This window comes from Cylas formicarius, unplaced genomic scaffold, assembly GCF_029955315.1.
Source record: "Cylas formicarius isolate icCylForm1 unplaced genomic scaffold, icCylForm1.1 PGA_scaffold_10__41_contigs__length_53128322, whole genome shotgun sequence".
Lineage (NCBI taxonomy): Eukaryota > Metazoa > Arthropoda > Insecta > Coleoptera > Brentidae > Cylas > Cylas formicarius.
Genome location: NW_026844214.1, coordinates 8,939,455 through 8,966,791, shown reverse-complemented (window position 1 = coordinate 8,966,791; position 27,337 = coordinate 8,939,455). Strand labels below are relative to the sequence as shown.

The following is a 27,337-nucleotide window of genomic DNA, read 5'->3' as shown; positions in this document are numbered from 1 at the left end:
CGATCACAATTATCGTACGTTTCAATGCGGTTTGCGAAAACCCTATATTATCAATTAAATTAAATCATTAATTTTTACGTGGCACACAAAAATGAGTAAAATTATATGTTTTCGGAATTCTGAAAGAGAATTAAATTTCCTTTCAAATGTATAATGTGTGTTTAGTGGTAAGGTGTTCGAAACAGTTGATACAAATAACATTATTTTGACATAATTAGTCATAGAACGTCAGATTTAACAATAATGAGTTGTTGCAATTCAGGTGTACGACCGGGGATATGCGGAGAAAACGAAACCTTTGCGAGAGGCTAGGCCGCGTGACGTCAGTAGCCAGACACAGAATCGTACTTACCTATATTCATATTAGAAATTTTCATCTCAAAATTAATTTTGATTTATTCGAGGCTTACCGACTAAAATTATTAGGCAAACACACAATAAAAAATTTCATTTTTGGCCCCTTGGTGTAACTTGCTTAGGCTTCTAAAAATCGACATTACTTTTTAACGAATATTGGCTTGATTCGTGATGTAAACTATAGAATGTTTTTCATTGAGAAAAGTTCTACGAGAACAACCAGCCATGTACATATAATCTCATAATCTATTTTTCTGAAGTGTATTTGGAAAAGATATATTTGAATTCAGGAGGGAGGCACAGTCACTTTATGGAATTTCATAGTTACTAAAAAACAAAACAATGTTTAGGATGGGCAAAAGGCAGGATCTAACAAACGTGTTTCCTAAATTATCCCAATCATAGTTTAAGTGAAAAGTTAACTACATTGCTACAGGATGTCCTAAAAATCTCAGTGTTCTGAATACATTTTTCTAATCTATATGTTAATATACCTGTGAATAATATAACATAGTATTCACGTTTTTTTTTTAATTAACAAACATCCAACTACAAATTTCCTTGGTTTATTATGGGCTGTTGTAGGTTCACTATAGCGCACGCAGTAGTTATTGCGCTATCAAATTTTTGAATTATTTCTGCTCCAATAATCGCGTGAGGACCTAACATCATAAAATCCCTAATACGCTTAATTACGCGTTCTATATGGATTCTCACACCAGCAATAAGTTTTGTCAAAATAACATTTTCTTTGGACATTTTGTCATCGTCAGCAACTCTTGGTGGTCTAACTATATCTCTAAGTACTTATTAAACAGAGATTCAAACCTCTGCGCTGTGATCTGGAAGACTGTCTAAAAATTGGATGTTTCTGTTTCTGGGGAACTTTCAGGATTTGCCTGTACATTTTCCAGTTTTAAACATACTTTTGGAGGGTTTGAAATCTGTTTTTCTGAGTTGTTTTTGCGAGACTTGAACGGACTTGTTTCTTAAATCTTTCTTTGTTTGGCATGCTTTGTTACATAACCGTGGTTGATCTACCTCGATTACTTCCACGCCTTCAGGTTCGGACTTTTCGGTTGAGGGCCCCGCAACCGGCACCGGCTGCAAATATTCCGCGATATCTTTCTGCCTTGCTCTTTTCACGCTGAACACTCGCTGTTTTGTAGAGATGAAGCGTCTGCCCGGTTGACATGCAAATTTATGTGGTACAACCTCAGGTTTCATGCGGGCTCGAACGGTACTCAACTTATATTCCAAGTAGTTTTCCATATCATTTTCCAGGTCGAAATGATCTTCGCAGCAGTACATAGTCGACTTGGAAGAAACTGATTTCACATCTCGCCGAGCTCTGTCAAACCACTGTTTACGTTGTTGAGGAGCTTTTGGAACACTCACGAAAATTTTTTTTGGTGTTGTATTTGTACAATTTGGAACAAAACACCACTTTCTGTTTGGCATTTTTAATTCCGATAAAGTTGACAGAATTTAATAATAAATCCGTAACCGCTCAAACTAGATACTCTAAACCGAACACCGATATGACAGACATTATTATGTGTAGGTATCGTAAAGCCTGCAGGCCAGCCAGGCGTCTGCTGTGTGTGACTACCGACGTCACGCGGCCGAGCCTCGCGCAAAGGTATCGTTTTCCAGCCTCGCGCCGATCCTTGACTTTTAAATGTTTACAATGGACGTAAATATCAATATTTTGCTCTCAAATTCATTTTTATCGTTTTTGAAGAACAAAATCCACCGATTTCAGTTAAAATAGAAAAATGTCGAACCTACCTATTAATCGAGATTTTATATTTATGGAATTTCACCTTTTTATTTCAGTTCTGTGATATGATTAAAGAATTTCCTGGGATAACATCCTATCCGTTTGTTGAGTCCCAATTAAATTCTTGCAGACATTTCGCTAAAACTTCATTTGGCGTTTTCCATCCTTATAAGCTTCGAAATAGTATGTTATGCAACAAGTGCGGTAAACGGCATTTGACCCACGAGTTCATTTGACACGAGCGGAGCGAGTATTTAATAAACGAGTGTATTAAAAAGTTTACGGAACGTGTTGCATACTATATTTTTTCTACGACCGTTAATTTTTGGTCAAATTTTCGCAACAGGAATACATTCACTGACATGACTATCAGAATTGACAAACGTCAAAATTCAAAGCGTGGTAAATATCTCCGAAAACATCCGATTGAAGTGGCGCTTATTCATGGGAAACGAAACTGACGTGGTAAAGTGACGCTTCCCGCACGATAGATCGGTAGGTAATTAGGTATTTTACAGACAGGAGTAGAAAAACAATTTTTTCTACTCCCTTCTGTAAAATACATAATTACCCATAGATCTAGCGTGCGGGAAGCATCACTTTACCATGTCAGTTTCGTTTACCATGATTCCGAATCACTTCGGACATTTCCGAGATTCTACCGCACGGATTTAGGAGCAATCGGATGTTTTCTTAGATATTTCCCACGCTTTGAATTTTGACGTTTGTCAATTCTAACGGTCATGTCAGTGAATGTATTCGTGTTGTACAATAAGTAAACAATTACTGTTAAACAAGATGGCGTTTCATAGCTAAGTAATCGAAATATGTAAAGATAATGTGCTTTTTAAGAATTATGGCGATTATTTCAAAAATCGCACTACTCAGATATAACTACCAAGGTATTTAGAACAAAGGTATTTATATTTCAGAATTATAAATAATAACGAGGGTGTTTGTTCCATTTGAAATAAATAAATTTGTTTTAGTACATCAAATATACAGGGATTTCGCAAACTGCAACTAGAATTTCTATAGGTTCAAATAAAAAACATAACAGATGATATACCAGGTATCCGAAAAGCATGCTAGCGGAAATGCCTTTAAATAATGAATAAAAGAACTGTTTAATGATAACTAACATGACACTCACCCCCCAAACCCGGTGAAATCAAAAATGGAATCCGTCATTTTTATTACAGATTCGAATTATGCCACAAAAGTGTTTTTGGCAGAAGTGTTTTTTTGAATTCGCGATATATGTAATCGCTAAAAGAAAAAGAATATCCAACTATGCAATAATCATTTATGTGTGACCATCAGAACTGCCGTCAATATTATACAGTGTTTTAAATCTAGCGAAAACATTTAATGACTTCTAACCCGTGGCTAAAGTAGCGGAAACGCTCGATTTGGCTTGCGAGAGAATTTAATGAAGCTGATGTATTAAAATGACAATTTGCGCACGCTTGATAAGTTTAAGATTGGGTGTTTTACAGTAGGGAGTAGAAAGAATATGTTAAAGAGAAGGTATCAGGTATTTCTTGACAAATAGGATAAATAGTTTTTTGAGGTTACAGCGCCATCTACCTAGAATCCAAAAAAAAACGTCCGACAAAACCATAGAATCCGAATCTGTAATTAAAAAGTGGGGTTTTCATTTAAAATTGCAAAGTTGCCTCCTCCCCATCACTAGTGGGGTGCGGTGGATGTTATGTTTGGTGTTATTGAACATTTTTTTATTGAATATTGATTAATTGTGTAATTCTAGAGACATTTTACCGTTTGCATACTTTTTGGACACCTGGTATTATTTAAACTATACCTATACTACCTACTACCGATGTACTACCGATTCTTACGCGAAACGTAGTGCACTAAATAACCATGTAGTTTAATAAAATACAAACAACTGTTCAGATCTGATCTGCTCACGAAATCTTTCAAAATATATTTCGTAGCACTAATTATTTTTGTAACGAGCACATTTCAAAATGTAATATTTACAGATATTTAAGATGTCACTTTAAAATTAATTCAATTCGAGCGTTTCAGGAATTTTAATCAACTTATGACTTCGGAGTGAATTTAAGGGCGGCTTGTTCTACAGCTGAAGGTATCGTCTGTTCATAGATATAAGAAAGCAACCAATTGCTTTTGAATGGGATTATCCAAGGGTGGTCATTAACATACAATTATTACCTAAAGTTTCGGAATTTAAATTCAGGTAAAATTGTGGTCCGTAATAGAAAATAATTTTATATCTGCCCGTGTTTCATATTCTTTGGTTTGGTGTACTACTTAGTTTAAGTTTATTAGTAATCATTCTTATTTCCTGTATAATACAGCATGTGTTGAATCGTGGGCGAATTATGCAAAATATGTGCGATTCTAGTGTACCTCAGGACATTCCATCGAGACTAAGGAAGTTATAAACAATGTTTATTTGACTCTCATTGAACGTGGTGCCAGCAAGCAAGCATCTTTAGAAGAAACGGCCACATTGACGAAAATTCCAACATCAACTGTATGGAAAATTGTGAATAATCCCATTTCAGCGAGGAAAAAAAGAAACGATGCTGACATTTTCTGGAGTGTAGATGAAAGTGATCAAGATATAATACGGTGCAAAATTTACCAGTTATATGAGGAACAAAGCGTGCCTACATTAGATATCTTAATTATGAGGCTTGAAAAAGATGAAACCGGTGTTAAATGTGGCTGAACTACCTTATGCAAGTGTATTCAACACATGGGTTTTAGATTTTAAAAAATTGACAAAAGGCAAGTTTTAATGGATTTTTTTAGAATTTACAGAGATTTACAGAGAACAACGAAGGCCATTTATTTACTTGGATGAAACCTGGTTCGACATTTGTGATACTCCAGAAAAGGGTTGGGTTGATTCAACTGATAAGTGTAAAACAAACGTGCCATCAAAAATCGGTAAAAGAATAACTATTTTGCATGCTGGCTCTAAAGATGGTTGGATTCCAAATGGACTTTCTCTGTCTGCGAAAAATATTAAAGATTCTTCTCAGGATTACCATAAAGACACCACCGCTGATTTATTTGAAAGTTGGTTTAAAAACAAACTAGTTCAAAAAATTGGTCCTAATAGCCTCATTGAAATGGACAATGCAAGTTATCGCAGTAGACAGTTGACTAAAACCCCTTCCTCATGTGACACAAAAGCATCAATCCAAAACTACATGTATAATAACGACATTTATTTTCACGAAGATTATACCAAAAAGCAATTAATTGAGATTCTACAAAGCTTGAACCTGCAAGAAGGAATACGTCTGTGATAATTATGCCAAAAATCTAGGGCATGCAGTTTTAAGGCTTCCACCTTACCACTGTATATTTAATCCCATTTAACATGTTTTGCACCCCCGGTTAACTCCAATGTCCTCAAACTTATAGAAACCGAAGTTTTTAACATCCCTCCACAAAGTTGGGCAAATTCTGTTAAACATATAGAAAAAGCAGAATAATCGTATAACCATATCGCAAATAATATAGAATTAGAACAGGCGATGATAGCGATACTGATACTGATATATTATGTGAATAATTTTATGTAATTTAAGTTGGTAATAAAAATAATTTGTAATTGTATTTTAGATTTGGATTTAAAGAAAAATACATACATAAATAAATAAATATTGTTTAGTATCTTTCCTAACAAAACTCCAAATAATGAAATTCTAAGCAAAGTACGGACCTGTTCGGCCATATTTCATTCTTACAACTTGCCCGGGTCTTTCCCTAATTAGTATCAGTTAGTTACTTTCTTATATCTATGAACACACTTTACCATTCTGTTCAGCACGTGTACTACAAGCCAGGGCCGTATTTAAGATGTTAGCCGATAAGAACTGTGCCGTGCGGACTGTTGTATTTTAAAAAGAATGGATTTTTCGCTGCAATGAAACTCTACACAAATCCGTCAGCTTTCAACATGTGTATGCCCGAAGTACCGAAGTATGGTTCTGGAACGTCATTGTGGAATTGCGAATCTTTTTATTGAAAATTTAACGAAGTTAAATAACGGATTATGTCGTAAAAACGGTATATAATTTGGAGAACTCCACACGCCTGTAGCCTTATGATTCTATCATGGTGTTTGAGCGTTTTAAATTGTGTAGATACAAGATAACAAAACCTTGAGTGTAAGAAAGTAAATGAGTTAACGAATTCGCATCGGTACCCACAAAAAATTGGATTTTAAATAAAAATACAATTGAAGGTTGTTTTTATTGAGCAACGTTAAGGATTAGCTAAACCAAATTGTGCCTTGGACAAACAGATAATACGCGTCCACTATTTTTCAGCATTAAAGTTACGGGGTCGTTCAGAAAGTGTATTAATCGTAATATTGCTTAAGACAAGTTGACTAACAGTATTCGATATTTATGAAACGTCATTAATTACAGAAAGTTCTGTTGGAACTTACTTATTTTCTGTATTAGATATATTTCTTCCAATGAATGTGCCTCAAAATACGAAGGTTTGTATTTTATTCGGCAGGTATTCTTGGTGCCAGACATATTGCTTCCGAGTCCATCCGCTCTACATTGTTCACAAGGACATTCTGCTATAAAAATTCACAAGAAATGCGTGAGTTATAATCTGCGAAAGTTCAAGGTGCTGAAATTTATTTCTCCCTTGCGCAAAATAGTACCAGCTTTGATGAAACCTACAACTATAATATACAAAACGAGATACCACGAGAAAACAAATAAATTGACAAAAATCAGAAGTAAAAATCAGATTTTAGTTAATCTGTCGGCTGTTTTTTTTCTGAGGGTGATACGAATTAAGAATTTTAATTCGGCATTAGGTAGGGCCTCTATATCTCTAGTAGCTATATGAAGAATCCACCAAAGAAGTAAAAGGCCAACAAAAATAAAACACAGGTCTTAATTTAATTAGGCAAATTTTTGAGGGATATGTCAGAATTTGTAAATGTGTAATTCAAAATGGCCAATCTGGACACCAAATTATTGAACTCCCGACATTCGATTTTTCATTACTATTATCAAAATTGTTATTGTTAAATATTAGTTATTTATTGTTTCCCGTACTTCTTCATCCTATAAATATTATAAACAAAACCAGAAAAAATACCTTGAACTTTTTAAATACAAATAAGTTAAAAACCTACAGAGTTAGACTGCCTTTCCATGAAAAAAAAATTTTTTTAGTTCCACCATGTTACAACCAGAACTGGACAGATAAAAAATGTGATTCGATTTATCTAAATAAATTAGCTTGTATATACGATATTTCGATTCGTAATGTCTTTTATTGACTTGTTTCCCAAAGAGTCTGACATGTTTCTCTGATATTCTGACTGAAGTTAGTTTCAGTCAAATTTAAATATCTACTTTTGTTGTTAGAAATGCATATTTTACAAAATCAAGCTGAACAAAAAGGTCCAAACAAAATTAAATCACGACAACGTCCGATCAAAGATGTGATTTTTTTATTTTATAATTGTCATATTTTATTTTATAAATGGCCGCTGAAAGGAGGCCGGTTATTGACGTTAACGGAGATGAAACATGAAAATGCCGGTCATTAGTGTTTTCCCAGTTATCATGTTTAACCGTAACATATTCATCAATTGACCACTAAAACGCTCTTTAATGTCAAGATTGCTCAATAAATTCTTATGCAAATCACTAATTGGTGTGGCTTTATCAAAAAATATTTTTGTGGCTATAAAAATGTAGAAGGTGATGTAGCTAAATGTGTTGTTTGTTTATGCTGCACAGCAATGTGCTCTAACTTTAAGTGCTGTTGAGGTGCACGATTTTGCAGAGGCAGATATTTCATTAGTGGAGACCACTTAAATAACGGACCGAGACCTTAAATCTACTACACGGGTGGTACGGAAACAATCTCTAACTGCAGGATCACAGGTATAAAAAAATATCATATGACGTAACACTTGCTCATAAATATTTTATTTTATGTGGGTCTCGTCCCTTTAATTTCAAATTTCTTTATTGTTTCGCCGCAAAAACCGACCCTGTGCTAATTTTTTCCTAGCCGTTAAGAACTGTTTTTATTTCAAGGTCATTTATGCGCGTTGGGTGGAAGCTTCGCAAAGACACTATATATTATATATATAGTATATAACAATTTTTTGTAGAATTTAATGGAGAATATAAAAAGTCTCATATTCTCGTCGAAGATCCGATACGCTGTAAAGCGTTGTGAGTGGGTAATTTTTGAGAATTACAGATATACAGATCCCCGTTTTTACTAAAATGATTTATATCAAAAAAAAAAAAAAATTCCACCTGAACTCATTTGACATCATTGGACAGGTAACTTACTATTCAGTAGGAACGCAAACATCAAATACTCGACTTCTTCAAGCATCCAAGGTTCTTTTGTCAAATTCTTTCTGAATTTGTTGCGCATTGTTTCAAAATCGATTGCTGCGGGCGGATAGGATAGTTCTCTAGCTGGGTTGTATTTGTAGTTTCCATACCTGGCGAGTTTGCTACAGGGAATGCGATCTTTCACGGTAGCTGGATTCTTGCATGGTACGAGCATTCTTAATCTAACGTGGCATTCTTCTTGATATAGTTTCTGTGGAAATTGTTTAAGTGAAAAAAAAATACACACACGTTTGACAAATTTCAATGGTTATGGCTAAAAGCAAGCAAGTAATTTTTACGAAATACAACCAGACTGGCTGACCAAGCGCAGAACTAAACAAGATTGATTTCGAAAAACCGTGGCAGTGCGAATCGTCTGTGCTGTACTATGCGGGACGCAGTTTACAAAGTCACTACGAAGCTCTTTATTTTAAATGCTTTTTGTCCTAGAGGAACGCAAAATCGATGTATTTTATTGTGGATACACTCTGTATAACGTGTCTTTCAAATCTCGCCGAACTTCGAAGATACGGCAAAGTTAAGTAAATAATAAAAATTTTACAAATAATAGCGATTTCCAATGATATTTTTTCAAATATTTCGCGAACCCCGTATAATAGATAAGACCAGAAACTCTCTCTCCATACGGTTTACGATACTGTTCAAATGAAATTATCCCATCTTTAACGGTTTTGCATTTATTGCCAATAATTTACTCACAAAAACGGAAATTTTTAACATTTGTGAAACCATGCAGTACGTCGTAATAGTAAATGACGTCATCGCGTCGAGATTGTCGAGATTTTATTTTTTCAAATATCTCGAAGAGTGTATATGATAGACGAAACCCGTAAATATAAAAATTAGCTCTTGATGCATTGTACAATACCATTTAAACCAGTTGGCCATATTTTTTGGGATTTTTTATTTACAGTTAATAATTTACTCTGAAAAAGAACAATTTTTAGGGTCTTTTAGATTGTTATATATAATTGAAAAACGCTGTACATAATCGAAAAAATGCTTGAAATAGAAATTATAATACCGAATCTTCTACGTCTCCTGGTAAAATAATTTTGCCGATCAAGTTAATAGTTTTCCAGAAATTTTGTTTTATCTGAAACAAAAAATAACAAAAACAAAAATTTCAAAAATTAAAAAATGTGGCACAGAATATCCCGACCACAATATGTGAAAATCTTAAATACAAAAGTTTTAGCAGTCCATACGGACTTTGTGGTCGAGTAATAGAAAATGGCAGCTGAAACACAGCCTTCTAGTTATGGTCAATTATCCATATAGGGGGAACCCAATTTTCAGTTTTTTTGCAATTTGCCGGCGCACCTTGTACAATTTTAAAAAATCATCAAAAATTTAAGTTTTTGATGCCGCTCTCGCGCATCTTTTGGTTCAAGAATTTTTTCGATGATTTATACCGTTTTTAAGAAATGATTTCTTTCTCGAGACTCTGCAAATCCGGTTTTTAAATTATTAAAAATACTTCCCGGTCCCCCAGCCTCCCCAATTTCAAAAAGTTCCGTCAGGGAACCTATTGTACCAATTTTGAAATCGATAACTGCAAATCTCGGATGCTCAGATGCCAATTCCCTATCCCGGCCATTTCCTATGTGCTTATGTGCCTCGTGGTAAGTTTAAAAGAAGAAAGATTTCAGCATCCTGACTCCAACGGTTCCGAAGTTATTCGCGTTACAGAGAACGGATAACGGAGAACGGGGAACGGACAAACAGACAAAAAATCTGATTCCGTCTGTACCAATGGCGACGCTGTACGACGCACCGTTTCCGAGATATGAGTTTCGTTGCCAAGCGCGTATACTTTCGAAAAATTCGATTTCAACGATTTTTCGAAAGCAACGAGGTCTCTTAATTATTCGAATCTATAAGTCCGTTCAATAAAAACTTTACTAAAAACATTGATGAATTTGTATTTGTTTTTTTTCTATTTCGTATTTGTTAAATGGACTTAATATCAGATTTTCTCTTTGTCGGGGATGTTAGTAATTGCTATTAATTCAATGATTTATTCATTACTTGATAAAATACAAAAATAATATGGAAAAATCACATATCGACAAGATGTCCGGGAAAATGTGGGAAACCTCTGGGATTCAGATACAATACAAAAAAATTAAATGATAAGCAGGGCCTTCCTGCATAGATATATATGCCTCCTAAAAGGCCCTGCTGGAAGTTGTTTATTATCATATTTCGATTTTTTAGTTGGGTATGATGAAAATATACAAAAACATATTTATGGATAGCTTTGGCCTTTCATTGCAAAAACAACTTCTATGTATTTTTTAAGTTTAATTAATTAATAATTAAAAAATTAAATTACCCAGTTTTTTCTAATCTTTGTACGCTGTTTTAATAAGTAATAAATTGAAATGTTTTTCAGCAAAAAAAAGCAATTTTCAGCCGAGTACTTTAGGGAGGAAAAAATATGTTAAGCTGTGATGTTCTTTTTCTGTGTTTCACTCTCAGACAATTTCGAGATTTTCCAGGACACCCGGTATTATTTAGGTATTCGCGAAAATGAAGCAGATAGTGTAATAAAATATTATGATACCATTTCCATGTATTTTTGTCCAATGCATGAAATTGTCATACTATTTTGCCATGTAAATAAATGAGGCTACCAATAAATTTATTCTTTAGACAGCTTCGCTAACCAAATTGAGGCAGATTTTGTAAATTTATGATGGTTTTCTCAAAGTGAAACCATTCTATAAAGCAAAAAATATCCTTATACTAAAAACTAATGACTAAAAAAGAAACTATATCCACCTGGTTTCCACATATCAGATATTAATGAATTTATTAATTCTCTATATGTAGCATTTTTTATTGTCCGTAAATTTTAAGAGCATCTCTGGAGTATAAGAAATGTTGACTTTGATCAGCCCTGTCTCGCATCTTGGTGTTAATAATTTTTTTGTTTTTATTTTTGTTATTATTTATTTTTCAATATAAATTATCTTTGAATTTGGTCCTTGTTATTTTATAATTTTAATAATATATAGTAAGTACTATAAAATTTAGATCTCCCGCTTTAACTCCTAAGTTATGTTACAATAACTTCCCAGCAACATTTTTGGGTTTGTCACTGCTGTTTCACAAAATCGTCACAATTTTGTTAATTTTGATTGTGAAATTCAAGAGAAACTTTGAATTTGTACAAAGAATCTACAGATGGGTGTACTTTTTTGATTATGCAAGCTCGCTAGCAGTTCCATCCAATCAAGTTTCTTTATCGACATTTTGATCATCTACATCGTTGTCTGGTCAAATTAACAAGAAACCATTACTGCGTTGGGAATGAATATTCGTAATTCGCCTAAAGCGGTTTAATTGCTAAAATTATTTTTGACATGACGAATGTCAATTGGTGAAAATGTTAATTTCTAGGACAGAATGGCAATTTAAAATGTTACCATGTTGGCTTTTTGATATTGGTTCACAGCGGTGGTCCACGTAGAGTCTGCATTGTACGTAACATTCCTTAAAGAATTCTCTAAGTTTTCATCGGGACACATGATATAATTTTGGCCACGTCATTGCCCAACACTTACGTAGGTGCGCCTAAACTTCAAACTTACAAATACTCCGAAGACTTTCTTTAGAAAACTTGTAGGTTGTTAACAATAAAAATGTTTGGAAAGAATGAAAAAAATAAATAAAACCCATTATAAATTGCAATCAGCGATATTAAGCTTTTCAGTTGAAATAATTTTCAAAAAAAGGGTCTTTTTAGAAGTACCTATCTAGTAATAAAGTAACACACAATTTTTCAAGTACTCCCCTCTGTTTGAAATGTCGGAATTGACAAAAAAAAATGTAAAATAACATTTTGCCATCGCCACTGGCGAACAATTGATATTGAAACTTTTTCCTTCTTTAATAGTATATTATGCAACATGTGCAGTAAACGGCTTTTGACTCACGAGTTTATTTGAAACGAGCGGAGCGAGTTTTTAATAAACGAGTGAGTTAAAAAGTTTACCGAACGTTTTGCATACCATACTTTTTCTATGACCGTTAGTTTTTGGGTACATTTTCGCAAAACAATACGAATATATTCACTGACATGACCGTCAGAATTGACAAACGTTAAAATTCAAAGCGCGGGAAATATCTCCGAAAACATCCGATCGCTCCCAAACTCGTGCGGTAAAATCCCGGAAATGTCCGAAGTGGTGGATTCATGGGAAACGAAACTGACGTGGTAAAGTATTTTACAGACGGGAGAAGAAAAACTTTGCACAAACTAGACACAACATTTATTTGGAATATACAATAATACTTTGCATATACTTAGTTGGCATCATACGACATTTCTTGCAATTTCATTGAACTATTTATTTAAAACATCACTTTCGATAAGTAATAGTGCATAGATATTGCAATTTCTTATGAATAAAGACATATTTGTTGTTTGTTGAATTTTGGTTGTGCTGCTTTTTGAAGCATAAAGATAAATAGAAATGAATATAAATTTACCGCCAGAGTAAAACAATTCTCAATTCTTATTTTTTTGTTTTAACCAATTCAATAGTCAATCCTAGAAGCGTTTCATTTTTCAAATAGAAAGAAAAATCAGAAAAGTAGTAAATCCTTAACACCTTCATGTCCTAACTTTACCCCAATGGATACTTTGTTGGTTTTTGTTAAATTTTTGATTTCCTAAAGTTTGTTTTTTTCAAAAAAAAAGGTGGTGCTGTAGTCCCAGTCGTTTGTAAAGAGATTCCAGATTTGACAGAAATGTTTTTACCTGCTATAATAATATATTATTGAAGGATTTTAAGTATTTAGTTATCTCACCAATGTGTTAAATAAAAGTCAGGGATGTAAAAGATTTTTTACAATAGTTGGTTTTCTTTTTTTTATTGTTATTGTTTGTTTATTGTTATTGTAATTGGGATTAAATTGATTTAAAGTCACTTACTGTTTCAATGCCTTATAGCTTGAATAAACCAAAACCCAAAAGTAAAGTGCTACGTCATCTCTAGATAACCATTAACCACCGCAACGGGCGCAATACCGTGTGGCAAAAGAAATTATTTCTTATTTCTGTTCTGTGACTTCTGTGATCTTAGTTCGAATCAGCTGATAGCTAAATATTTTAGGGTGCTGTATATAAATTGCCTGTTTAGTTAATTTTTTAGATTCAGTGTTTTATAGTTTATTTTTTCATTTTCAAGATGTTATGATGTTATCTGGTATAAAGGAAAAAATCCTCAATGTGAAGAAAAATGTAAACTTACTGGGCAACGACTATAAATATACAACATCCAATGAAAAATTAGTATCAAATTCAAACGCTGGAGCTCCCATTTTAACCTGTTTTCAAAAACATTGGGAAGATATCCATAATTTAAACGAAAGTAATGCAAAACAAGCTGAAAAGCTGGCTACTGAGATAGAGTTAATTTCAAAAACTGTTAGATCTGATAAGCAAAACATGGAAATCATAAAACATAATCTAATTACGTCAAAACTAACTCACAACATTGGATACTGCCTAAATCAAATTAAAGACATCCACGACATCTGCGAAAAAATTGAGGAGAAGCTTGTTAATTTAGAAATTGTAATAGATGAAGTTGATTTTGAAAAAATGAAAGAGCGACATCGATATCATTTAAATAATTATAAGGAACGGAAGGAAGGTAATTGTTTTATTAAATCACAGGACCTAACAACAAAATATATATATATATATATATATATATATATATATATATATATATATATATATATATATATATATATATATATATATATATATATATATATATATATATATATATATATATATTTATTTATTTATTTCAATCCTTTTTTCCAGAGAGGCTTGTTAACTTGAAATTAATGTCCGAGAAGGAGTATCATAGAGAAGTTGAACAGGTTGAGACTAGTAAAAAATTATTACTAGAGGAAAGGCAAAAAGTTTTTCAGGAAGCTTTTAAAAATGACTTAGAGTTATATAAAAGCCTAGGATCAATTCCAAGTTAGTACAGTTAATTTATTCCTTTTCTGTCAATACCTGCATAAAATCCAAAATCACAACTCACTCTTTCTAGAATTAGATTTGCCAAGAAATGGTGCCCTTCTAGAAGAAATTGACTTAGATTATGACGAAACGGAATTGGATCAGTTTTTTAATGAGGGTGCTTAAGTGTTATGTTTATATATAAATGTGTGAATATATATTTTCATATTTTGGAAGTAATATAGTTTTTTAAATTGATATGTTTATCGTTTTAATAAGTTTGATACTTGGATATTATTTTATTCTGGGTACTGTAATATAAAGTTTAATTGACAAGGCTAATGTTTTTTTTGTATAAAAAGTGCCCAAATAACAAGGTTTTATTCAACTGTATCAGGACAAATGAAATGGACTATAGATTTTCATAAAAAAAAGTAGTTATAGCGAAGTTGAGAAACAATATTCATATCAAATTACTGAATATAACTACCTCATCAAGGTAACAGTTTGAAGAATTGAAAATTAATACTTATACATTTTCTATGTGATCACCATATTAAGCAATCTTCCCAGTTGATTAAATTTTAATACATAATTTTACACACATAAAGTTTTTATTTTAGTCTGCAAAGGACTCTCTCTAACCAATTCGGATTTTTCCTGTTTTTGGTTTAATTAAATCAAAACTGCGCTTTTATATTTTTCGTTTTGGAGATATATCCTTTTAAGGGTGATATATAAATTGGTTATTTTGCAAATTATTCAACAAAAAAATACGTTTTTAAAAAATTTTATTTTTAATAAAACATGATGTGATATAATTATGTACAACTTAAGTGAATATGTGAGATCTAACAAAAATATCACCAAACATGGGGCTTAATTTACAAAAATAAACATTTTCGAGATGGTTTTTTATGAATACTAGTGATACCTCGTTTAATGAAAACAAGTTTTTTTAAGTCTTTTATTTTTTAAAGAAAAGTGTACTCTAGGATCGCGAACACAAATTAACCTAGATGGCACATTTTAACGGATGCCTATAGTTTTTTCTTATCTTATAAAAGTTAAATACAAATGATTTAGAATACACCATGAAATTGTCTTAATTCAAATAACTGAAACATTTGGACATTTACAATGTCATGAGTTCAAATAAATTACATATTTCCAAATAAAGTGACTTTTTTTTAATAGCCTAATTTTTTTTAACTTAAAATTTTACCGATAGATACTTCAAAATACAACAATTAATTCTATTAAAAATAATAAAATAAATAAATATTGACATACTTTGCTTAACTTTGAAAGGATGTTAATCAAACCCTTAATTTATACTGTAGCTCTTACCTATCCATAATGAGGGCTATAAGAAGGCATACATCAATCAATATTGCAGTGTTAATTACAGGTTTTGATGTAGGTGGGGCGTCAATTGTTTCAGAGGCGATTTCTGCTTGGTATTTTACAATTTCATTAATTGTCTCTATATTACTAGAATAATTTATTTTTAAGAGTTTTTAGATTTACGTTCATAACAAACTATACGCTGAATTTGTCGCTTCGATGACGCAGCCTCAATTGCGAGATCTATGTTGACAATTCTGCGGTTTGTCTCCTTTCCTTTTAGCCCTCCGCACTCGTACCAAATCATTAACAGGGTACACCAATACTGAGGTATGTGTAACATGAAGTTTATTACTGCTTATCATTAAAAAACCTTTTTTTTTACCAAATCTGAAGCTCAGTAATATTAATTATGGAATGACAAACTTTACCAAATGCAAGTAAGTAAATATCAATTCTATTATGCCTAGAGTATTCGTCCACCCTGTATATTAAAAATTCATATAGACCCTGCCAGTTTTTCAAAAATTTGAACTCCCTTCTTCTATTGCCTTTTTCTTAAAAGTGTTGCTCAAAGAAGTCAGAGCCTATTAAACGCGACTTAAATTGGGTTTAAGGTGCTTTAAAAGCATTAATCATAAAGTTAAATTAAATCTTAATAAAACACACTCCAAATAATAATAAAAAACAAATTTCTTTCCAGAAAAGTACAGAAATGCAAAAAGTGGCAAAAAACTACAAATTTGGAGAAATAACAAGAACAGAAAATGGACGTCTGGTATCGTTTCCATAGGTTCTCACTTGTTTGTAAGAGAAAGAAAATTGCAAACCTGTATATCGCTAGTTTTTCATTACACACAGATAAAGCGAATACAATACTTTTAAAACGCTGACGTCCCTCTAGCCTGTAAATATTTCCATTTAAAACTAAAAGGACATGGTGAAAATTAAGAGGAATCAGATAGGTAGACATTTCAATGAACTTGGCACAAAAAAACTGTAGGCAGAACACCACAACAAGATCCTGCCAAGTTATTTGAAAGACTATGCCTAACAAGCAAATGCTTAATACATGTAGAAAATCTATTTTCCAAGATATCGCCACAAATCTTGAAAAACTATTCACAAGCTGAAATGTATTAATTTTTAATTAAAGTTTGTTAAATAGAATTTGCTTACTAATCAAACTGACTTGCAACAAAGATATAAATAAATATACAAATATTTCAGAGAAAAACCGAATCACATTTGCAAACACACAATACAGAAAAACTTACAAGACTTGGTAGCCATTTTCAAAATTAAACATTTTGATAATAGCTGATAATTATTCAAAGACTCCAAAATAAGGATGTGAACCAACCAATCAAACCAATCATGCAAACAATACAACATGTATAAATAATGTAAACCTAGGATATTAAGCGTATTTTTTTGACTTTTATATCATTTTATGATTTTTATTATCCTTTTCTTTTTCCCAATTTTTAAAAAATGACCTTTATTAAGAGAACAGGGACAAGGGAGTTATTTATTTTCAGTATGCCAGCTCTACCGGCTGCCAGTACCTATTCACCAATATTAAATAAGTAGAAGACAGCATATGTCACGCCTGCCGCAACTGCTGGTTTTTTATAGGCCTTCCATCACCATACATACTTAAAGAAGCTATATAATGGTTTGGCATTACCTAGAACAAATAAATAATACAGTTACTAAAAATTAAGAAAACTGATGCCAATTTATGTTTAGAAATATTGTGTACTTTTGAAAAAGTTGATGTTAACCCCATAAATCCTGTAAGGGTACATTATGGGGAATATCAGCATTTCTTCAAGGCGCTAAGAGATGACAAGGAATGCTTTTTTCGGTACACCAGAATGGAAAAGTTCAACATCTTCTGGTACAAACTTGGAAAATAGGTTAATATTCAACAAATTACACTGCAAAAAGCGAGGAGAAGTCTGGGGTTACTGGTACAGGGGTAGTTTTTGGATCAAGATTATTGTATAAAAAATAACAACAGTGAAGAAGTTACAAGTTAAAAAAATAAATCAACTGCTACTAGGTACCTCAAAAATTATATCCTGATAACCATAACACAAAGTACTCCCAAAAGGATTGGTTGTATTTGTTGAACTGGCCCTATTTAACACCACCGGCCTTTCACTTGGTGTTAACTTCTTACACACGTCACTCCAATCTGAATAGGCAGTCACGGTGGCGCTATCTAATGGTAACTCAAACTCACACCGCATGTACATGTTGAAGTTGTAGTGTCCTGGGTAATTTGTATGCAAGACAAATTTTTTTGCTAAGTGGGATCGAGCATCAAACAAAACATCCTGAAAAGAATAGAATTATTTTTTAATTCATTTTGGTTCTTTGTGAAATCATTTAACAAATAAAAACCCGGCACTGCAAATAATGATTAGCCTATATTATTAAAGAGTTGAAGAAAAAATACTTACATAAATATAGTTACATTTTTTTTAATAATCACTATAATATAAGCTCCAATGGCTCTTTTAGTATCACTACCACCAAAAGAGTGTTAAAAACAAAAGAATATAGCTACACTGAATTATATTTTAAACACAGTACAATATAAAATAAAAAATATAAATAAGGAGTTTGATAACTTACAAAGCCCAATGTGAAGTAATTGAAAAAATAGTCACTTCTATTAGTGGTCACTCTACGATGCGCATTCGGAGCGTGTATACGCATTTTGTCTTCACTTTTGTAAAACACCTTGGAAGGCGCTCCTAGTGCAGACACTACATCTTGCACAGACTGACCAAGTAATACTTTTCGCTCAAACTGTAATTTTGTTGAATCTATGAGCCGATTGTTAGTACCCGCCATAATTTTTAAGCACAAGCCTTTCGTATATCCATCTCCCCTTAATACTTCGGCTTTTTGTAGGTACAATTGACCATGGTAACAAGATAGAGGTAATTCCGGTGATGTCGCTTGATCTACACTTGAACCAGAGTAAATCGCCATTCTCGAGACTACCTAAGAAAAATTATTACTTTTGCAAAATTACACAGCACTGCAAAACCATTATTCTCAAATTTTTATTAGTTATAATGCATTTACCGGGCTGCTTCCTGGAGGAAACTGAAGAGAAGCTAAATTATGTGTGCTTCCTTTCTGATACTTGGATTCTACTGGAAAATAGAATGACAAGCCACGGAAATTTAATGTAAATACTTGTTTTTCAGAGTCATACTCTCCCGGATGGGTTGCACCAAAAGAGTGTTCAATTTGTTCTATAGAAGGTAATAGTTCTGGTGAATTGAAGGTCAACCCACTAAAAAACAACATGCAATTTTCAATTAAATAATTATTATACTGGTTTCAAGTATTTGGGTTTTGTTTGGTTTTTTTAAGAAACCCAAATATATTATAGAAAAGTGTTACCAGTTATCAATTAATCAATTATTGCCGACAATTTGGAAATTAAAAACTGACGCTCATATGCTGCGATATTCCTTGAAACTTACCAATACTTCAGCTTAATTAGTTTCATATTGAAAATTAGAATAATTTTCAATCTCTGAGTAACGGGATCAAAAAACAGCCTAATACCATCTTGCGGTAAATTTATGACCATATCAATTTCTAAAGGCTTCTAAAAAGTTAATGGTTAATCACTAACAACTATCCAACCCTTAGGATAATGATTTACTTACAGTATCATTGTATAACACTTGAACTCCCTTAATAATGCCAATTTGTCCCTGAATAATTGCAACGGCTTGGGAAAAATGCATTCCTGGAATTTGATAACACACCTTATAAATCACAGGGTCCTTAAAAAAAGGGTTTCTACTTTAGTACTTCATTGAAGGGCAATAAACAGAATTCTATAAAGCATATTAGTTCTTAGCATTCATTTATGTATTTAGTGGTGCTTTAACGTTTAGGCTTAGTCAGATAGATCAGGTTCATAATTATTTTATGTAGTGGGTGTGCCAATTCACAGAAGAATCTACTAAAAAATAGAGGTACTATAGTTGACAATAGGAATATGACAACTACTACTCTTCTTCGTGGTTTCATATACTCAAGAAAATATATTTAAGCTAAAAGTTTAGTAAAAAAAGTGTAATATCTAATGTTGCAGGCAATAAATTGGTTGATAAAATTACCTTTCATTTATAAAATAACAGACTCTAATCAAAGACAAATTTAGTCAATTATTTAGCTGTACTTTTGATTTGGCAGCACACGTTTCAATAAATAATCCCATAATTATCACAAAAAAATAGGTAAAAGAACAAAAACTCTGGAACTGTCTCTACCTGTGTTATTTACATTGTTTTGCAAAATTTTTCAACTAAAACTTTAAATAATACAAATAGTTTATTGTGATGAAAATATTTGATAATTATCTGCTACATATCAAGATTCATGCCACTTTAACATCAAAACATAAAACATGTTTGAAGATATGCGTTTAAATAAAAATAATTAAAAACTCCATAGTATATAAAAATTCACACAAAAACAGCCCAAAAAAAACCTATGCAGACTACTGCCCTTTCTCAAACAAACATTTTAATTTCTTTAATGTATACCAAAGTAAAAATGAAAGTTAGACCACAAAAATTAATTGTCTCAGCTAAAAATACCACCAAAATAATAATACAATTATCCCACCAGTTTGACATTAGGCTACGCAATTTTATTAAAGGTCAGTGAACACATAGCGATTTACACGATTGTCATAACATCTAATACGGACACTCGCAATTGTTTATTTACCAGTGCAAATAAATAAATAAAACGCATTTCATGAAAAGGAGTTAGAACCCACCTAAAATAAACTCCCATTGTTCACAGCCTAACGAACGTTCTGGTACAACTTCAAGTGTTAGCATTTTCTTGTAAACACAAAACTTAATTAATTCACGCTACTGACAATGGCAATCACTGCCGCTTTAATTGTAAATTACTATTAAATTAAGGCAATCCTTTGTCTACTCTCTAGTATTTCGCCATTTTGAATTGAACTGTCAAAGTAAACAGCTGATTGGATACTTGCTATGCAAAAATGAACCTAAAAACCACATCACGTAGTGTTAAAAATTGCTCAAATGTCTATCGATTGTTATTTAATTCAAAACAAGAAAGAAATTCGTGGACGCGCAGAAGCGCAATCACTGTGATTGGTCAAGTTCAAGTAAACAAGAGACTCGAAAGCAAAAGTTTAAAATGGAATGTAAAGAAATTACGCCATCAAGCACCTGTTGTTTTTTTTTATCAGTTTACCTACATCATGTTTTTATTTTTTAACACAAAAATTATTAACCACGTTTCATAAAGTTCTAGAGTGTCCAAGTAAGTAATAATTTTCTAAAATATATAATTCATTCATAATGCTCTTTTCAACTTTTCAATAGGGAAGCAAGTAGAAATTTTCAGGAAAATAAAATCACCAGCAGATCTTTCTTATTTTGGTTATATTTGGTCAGTAAACAATATATAATAAATGCCTCTAAAACGAGACTAAGGAAAATGCATAAAATATATGCATCAACTAATGGGATGCTTCTGGAGGTGGGGCCATACAATTACCAGTAGGATAGCGTTTTTTAAAACTCTCAATTAAAACAGGATCTATAAGACGAATACCGTCCACCTGGTTTCCCAAAGTTATCCAATTGGGCTGAATATTGTGCGGTCTGCCAAAAAGCTCTATTTTCTTTGTTCCTGGTGATAATCTATATCACATAACATCACTTTTACTTTGTAGCAGAATAAATTGAAATCAGGCTAGACCTTTACCTTTCTATCATGCCATAGATTTCATCAGGTTTATGACTAGTGGCCCTTACTTCAGCAACAATTACATCTGAATCTAAACCACGATTTAAATTCTTGGGATTTCCCTTCATACCTACTAAGCAATGTTCTTTGCCATGATTCAGCCAATGACCTGTTCTTCCTAAAAATCAAAACACAAACATAATCTTGAATAAATGTGAGTTTAGTAATATTAATTACCTGTTCTTATAATTCTTTGTAACTGATTTGTTTTGACCCAAATAATCTCATCAACCCTTTCATATCCCCACAAATTAAGGCATTCTCTTCCTAACTCCATCGCTCTGCCAGTGACCCACAAAAAAATTAAACCATCGTCTTGCAGTTGAGGTATCCCTAATTGTCTCATTTCATCATCGGACATAGTGCCATAGGGAAGTTCCATGTGAATGTCCCAAGGAGGATCAGCCATTATAACTGCATATTTACCTAGTTGAAAACAACTGGTAAAAACACAAAACTCAAGGAATTATATATGAAAATTGAATTAATTAATGTACACTTGTGGTGTAATATTATAATTATATATTATTAATGAACCATTAAAGATTTTAAAATAAATTTTTCAGCCTTGCAAATATCGATTTTTTACAGATTTTTTTTTTATATCTTTACATTAGTCTCACAATTTTAAATTCAGTAAATTACCTAACACTGTCATATCCAAATATCTCAAGTCACACTGAACCCACTGGGGAGGATACAAGGTGCTACTTTCAACTCTACCTACTGGTGAGCATGGTAGTGCAGGAGCATTTTCTTCTTTTTGTCCATTTCGATCAACTTCATAATGAACATATTTACAAGTATCCATATGAAAGCAAGTATTCAAAAATGAACAGTCACCTAATGACTCATCAGTGTGCTTTTGTAAAATCTTTTTAAAGTGTAGTTTTTTGCAATCTGTTATGCCATTTTTCTCACAGTCTAGTTTTGTCCCATGGGGACAAAATTCCATCAGTAATTTGCCCCCTTGTGATTTAAACCGTTCAGTAAGAGACCGTTCCTTTGCTGTTGGTTTGCTTAATAAATCAAGAATTTCTTCTCCAAGTTTTTTTGTTTCTTTTTCTTTTGTAGAAGGCATGGACAGAAGAGACTGAAATAAATACAAAGTAAATAAAGTATGAATTCTAGTAATAATTATTATAATATAAAAATCATCAAAAATTTCACTTTGGCAAATGTAGGTCAACTTTTTATATTAACTAAATCTATTAGAAAAGCTTATGTTATATTTATGGGCAACAAATAGTCCAACCTACCAATATGTCTGCTTTAGGTTCCTTTTTTTCTTTTTTCCTTTTCTCTTCATCAGTTTCTTCGGAAATACAGGATGTTTCATGTCCTCTTTTACAGCTATCTTTTGAACTTCCAGGTTTAGATTCCTCGAAAAATTCTGCAATCATTGCATTTACTTTAGTAACCTCAACATGGGTAATGTCTAAAATATTAATTCCTTCTCTTATTATCTCATTCACTGTAACCAGTTTCTGAATTGCAAACTTTTGTAATAAACTAAAAACTTGTTTATGTGGTACATCTGTTTTCAAAGTTGCTTTTAATAGAGTTAATAAGTCAGTTGAAGAGGTAGGTAACTGCAGCGTTACTTGGCTAAGTTCCTTTAAAAGCTCTTTCTCCAATTGGGGGTCAATCTTAACTAAATCCTTGCTTTCTAAAGGTTGTTCGCCCTTAGTTTTGATATCTTCTTTTGGAATTGTGGGTAAGGCACTTTGCGAATTAGTAGATTCCACAGCAGTTATGGATGAAGTTGTATTTAAACTGGAACCTAAAATATCTTGGCGCTCTTTTTTGCGTTTTTCTAGCCTTTCTCGAAGAATATTTCTTTTTCTTTGAACCGCTTGGATTTCTTCCCAGGCATCTGACATGTTTCTACAATTAATTAAAAGAATAATAAAAAAAGGTAAAGAATGTTATATTTCTTGCTATAAAAGTAAATAATTTTAAAGTTTGGTTAAGTTCGGTTAAGATTCTTCTTTTCCTCTTATTCTTCCTTTATAATTTAGGGCTTTCTCACAAACTGATAAATGAAACTCCCATTTAAGCAATCATTTGTTTATGTAATAATAATACTAAAATTTCCCTTTCTCAAATCTCTATAGAATAGTATCTATTTTACAAAAAACTTTTTGTTATCTATAATGAAAACTCGTTCGTTATTACTTGTTGGACAAAGTAATCTTATTACAAACGAAGGGATTATCCAAGATCGCTGTATAATGTTTTTTGCTTTACAATACACAAACAAATAATCATTTGAAACAATTTTAGAATTTTCTCAGCAGTTTAAACTTAAAAGGTACTAAGAATGAAACATTGCATTTTAATTGGAGTTTTACCTCCCCTTTATCCCAGCAAAATGAACTATCGTGTTTACACACATTAGGCGCACCAACGATAAGTAAGTCGGAACTAAGTTATATATGATGGACGGCTGGCCTAGGTAATTTGGCTAATTCTAGGCTATGTTCATGGTTGTTTTGCAAGGTGACATTTAGAACTGTTTTTCAAATAATGACTTTTAACAACAAAAATATGCAAACGAATGATTTACTATATTATTTAACGATGAATATGAATAACATATGTAGAGTATGTTTAGAAAAAAGTAGCAAATTAGTTGCTATATTTGATCCAATTAAACCTCCACATTTCTCTGTTTTAATTATGGCGTGTGCCTCAGTTCAGGTTGCTAACAATTTTATTGTGCTAGTTGGTTTATGATTGTAATTAATTTGTAGGTAACAGAAGGGGACGGTCTGCCGCCATATATATGTCAAAAATGTATTTCGAAGTTAAACATAGCCTTTCAATTCAAAACACAGTGTGAATCATCTGACGAAAAATTACGACAATGTTTTGAAAGTTTCACTGTAACCCAAGCCACTGACTTACCGGGATTTATTAATATTAAAAAAAATGTTGATAATAGCACTTCATATTATACAGTAGCAGACGATTGTAATAAAAGTGACAACGAAAATTTAATAAAACATGAACAAGGGGATGTAAAATGCATGCAGGAAACAAACATTCAAGAATCTTTTCAGACAGAAAGACAGTTGATTCAATCAACTCATGATACGCAAGAAACAGATAAGACTAGAGTTACAAATTTAAAGGTTGAAGGGGAGAGTGTTATGAAGGTAAGATATTTACAAAGATTATAGGGTTGGGCACTAAATCTAGGTTTTGTTCTTTAATAATATATATATTTTTTGTAATTAGTTTAAATAAATAGTATTCTAAGTTAGTACAGATCTAGATCTGTTACATCATGTGCTTAATTTTATAGAGTTTATTGTTTTTTCAGATAGAGGACATTAATGTTCTAAATGTAACTGACATAATAGAATCCCATACTAGTAATAATAGAAAAAGTAAAAAAAATTCTAAGCCCCATCAATGTGACACTTGTGGAAAAATATTTCGACTTAAACCAAGTTTAGTCCATCATATACGTATTCATACTGGCGAAAGACCATATGTTTGTCATTTGTGTGAAAAAAGGTTTGTAGAAATTATAAAATTTTTTGAAATGAAATCATCAAATTGTTTTCCATATGATAATAGGTATTCTATATGTTCAGATAGTAGTTGGTTAATTTTGGGATTTGATTTTAATTCAATTCTTAATAGTAATAAGTATCAACACTGCAGAAGGAATACAGCAAATATTTTTTCTTGACAAAATAAATAAACTTGAAATGGAAAGATTTAACTGGAATATCTATAATTTTCTAATATAGATTCATTAATGGAGGTCACCTTCACACTCACATGAGAATACATACTGGGGAAAAGAATCATATTTGTGTTGCCTGTAACAAAGCTTTTGCAACTGCACAACAGCTAACAAAGCATACTATTGCAATTCATACTTCAGAGAGGCCCTATGGTTGCACCTATTGTTCAAAGAGGTAAGAATTATTTAAGGTAATTTTACATTGTCTCCTTGTACCCATGTACCAATCTATTCTTTAGTAAGCATGAAAAAATAATATACACACACAACACTGAAACCAATTATTTCAGCATCACTATTGCATCAATTTAATTAAATAGATCATTTTTTTTTACAGATTTGCTAGTTCCAGTAACCTCAATACCCACATCAAAATACATACAGGAGAAAAGAACTACCACTGTGAACACTGTGGTAAAGCATTTTCAACTAAAGGGCAACTATATCAGCATATGCTTGTGCACACAGGAGAAAAAGCATTTCTATGTGAATACTGCAATAAAAGATTTTCCCAAAAAGCTCACCTTCTTAGGCATTTAAAGACACATAACAGAACATCATAGCAAGAGATGAGAATAGCGGTTTAAATGGTGACTAAATACCTCATGTGACTTGGAATATAGCATGTAGAAGATTGGGAAGAAAGAATTCAATTGATCTCTCAATACAAACTAACATTATCATCTCGGCAGCAAATTTATTAAGTATAAGGTGATGTGCCCGAATAAAAGGCCTGAAAAAGAAAAACATAAATTTTTCAATTCCTGTCTGCAGTGATGATAGAAGATATACATAGTGGTAACATGTGTTCACTTATTTTACCAGTTGTATAATATAATTTAGATAATAATCTCTGGTATTGTAAGTCAGTTACTGTAAATAAATACATCTATTTCATAAAAGATGAAACACAATTTTCATTTATTTCATTGATGATATAGTATAAGACCCCATAAAGTGAATTAATTACGTCTGGAGAACATTTTTTTTACAATGTACTATATAATTCAATTCTGATCTGTTTGTAGTTAATTTATGGTCTTAAGATTTCCTTACGTTAATTTTGTCTTTTCATATATTGTTCCATATTTGTTTAGTGTTGGTGACTATAAGTTAGAATGTAAAATTGGTGAAAACCAACAAAATATGACCCAGCAGAAATTGCTTTTATTTTGATTAAAAAAGTGCTCTGAAGCGATATTAATTGTACATTATAATCTGTAATAATAGAATCCCATTATTATCTTTGATTATTATTATCTACATTTGTGTATACAATTTTTAGAAAACTATCTAAAATATTACTCAAAATAAAAGGTACATCAAATTTCACTCCCACCATTCCAATAGCGAAAAACATAACAAATATATACATGGCCCAAAAAATTTCAATGCAGGTTTAATAACTCCTCTTTTTTTATCCTGTTTCAATTGGTGTTAAGTTATATAAATTTTTAATTTACTCTGATTTAACTCGAGCAGTGATTTATATTACAGAATAGTACAACTCATATCAAACGCATATTTTGCAGACCCCCATGCTTACGGGAAATAATTATTATACACAGGGTGTTTTCTGAGTCCCAATAATTAAGTTGGTAATTTTTGGGTCCATTTTAAAAAGAAAATTTCATATGAACATATGTCCTAAACGTCTTAACGTTTGAGACACAGGGTGGTAAAATTTCCAAGAATAAAATATATTTTTTTAATATCTGTAATAGCCCTTTAGATATTTTAATGGAATTTGGCACACATGCATTTTTTTTAAAGTACACCAGTGGCGGGCGTACGGCAGACCACTGATTTCTCTTAAAATAAAAATTATTTTTACA

At 32.1% G+C, this 27,337-nt stretch overlaps 6 protein-coding genes across 6 annotated transcripts in view; 2 read left to right on the top strand and 4 right to left on the bottom strand.

The window, feature by feature from the left end:
• Nucleotides 1–12,119, bottom strand: part of LOC132706516 (uncharacterized) — a 32,046-nt gene extending 19,927 nt beyond the window's left edge. Inside the window, exons 1-3 of the mRNA XM_060677879.1 lie at nt 11,997–12,119; nt 8,494–8,752; nt 6,603–6,743 (exon numbers count right to left, since the gene is read on the bottom strand). Coding sequence (XP_060533862.1) covers nt 6,603–6,743; nt 8,494–8,752; nt 11,997–12,098 — 502 coding nt within the window. The 5' untranslated portion in view covers nt 12,099–12,119. The remainder of the gene's footprint in view (nt 1–6,602; nt 6,744–8,493; nt 8,753–11,996) is intronic.
• Nucleotides 1,148–1,818, bottom strand: LOC132707717 (uncharacterized). The gene has a single exon (XM_060679649.1). The coding sequence runs from the start codon at nt 1,816–1,818 to the stop codon at nt 1,246–1,248; it is 573 nt and encodes a 190-aa protein (XP_060535632.1). The 3' UTR covers nt 1,148–1,245.
• Nucleotides 12,120–13,654: 1,535 nt separating the features above from the next.
• On the top strand, nt 13,655–14,812 carry LOC132703688 (dysbindin protein homolog). Its single transcript, XM_060673101.1, has 3 exons — nt 13,655–14,231; nt 14,411–14,572; nt 14,646–14,812. The coding sequence occupies exons 1-3, from the start codon at nt 13,769–13,771 to the stop codon at nt 14,738–14,740; spliced, it is 720 nt and encodes a 239-aa protein (XP_060529084.1). The 5' UTR covers nt 13,655–13,768; the 3' UTR covers nt 14,741–14,812.
• Nucleotides 14,813–15,343: 531 nt separating this feature from the next.
• LOC132706521 (PHAF1 protein CG7083) lies at nt 15,344–20,914 on the bottom strand. Its single transcript, XM_060677885.1, has 7 exons — nt 20,730–20,914; nt 19,603–19,685; nt 19,414–19,541; nt 19,007–19,220; nt 18,548–18,922; nt 17,974–18,246; nt 15,344–17,591 (listed from the first exon to the last, which is right to left on the bottom strand). Exons 1-7 carry the CDS (start codon nt 20,791–20,793, stop codon nt 17,508–17,510), a joined length of 1,221 nt encoding a protein of 406 aa, XP_060533868.1. The 5' UTR covers nt 20,794–20,914; the 3' UTR covers nt 15,344–17,507.
• A 427-nt stretch (nt 20,915–21,341) lies between these two features.
• On the bottom strand, nt 21,342–23,726 carry LOC132707219 (N6-adenosine-methyltransferase catalytic subunit). Its single transcript, XM_060678978.1, has 5 exons — nt 23,002–23,726; nt 22,388–22,835; nt 21,920–22,168; nt 21,701–21,860; nt 21,342–21,636 (listed from the first exon to the last, which is right to left on the bottom strand). The coding sequence occupies exons 1-5, from the start codon at nt 23,623–23,625 to the stop codon at nt 21,453–21,455; spliced, it is 1,665 nt and encodes a 554-aa protein (XP_060534961.1). The 5' UTR covers nt 23,626–23,726; the 3' UTR covers nt 21,342–21,452.
• A 518-nt stretch (nt 23,727–24,244) lies between these two features.
• On the top strand, nt 24,245–26,397 carry LOC132707226 (zinc finger protein 568-like). Its single transcript, XM_060678991.1, has 5 exons — nt 24,245–24,445; nt 24,499–24,903; nt 25,071–25,267; nt 25,507–25,677; nt 25,840–26,397. Exons 1-5 carry the CDS (start codon nt 24,272–24,274, stop codon nt 26,063–26,065), a joined length of 1,173 nt encoding a protein of 390 aa, XP_060534974.1. The 5' UTR covers nt 24,245–24,271; the 3' UTR covers nt 26,066–26,397.
• The last annotated feature ends 940 nt before the right edge of the window (nt 26,398–27,337 follow it).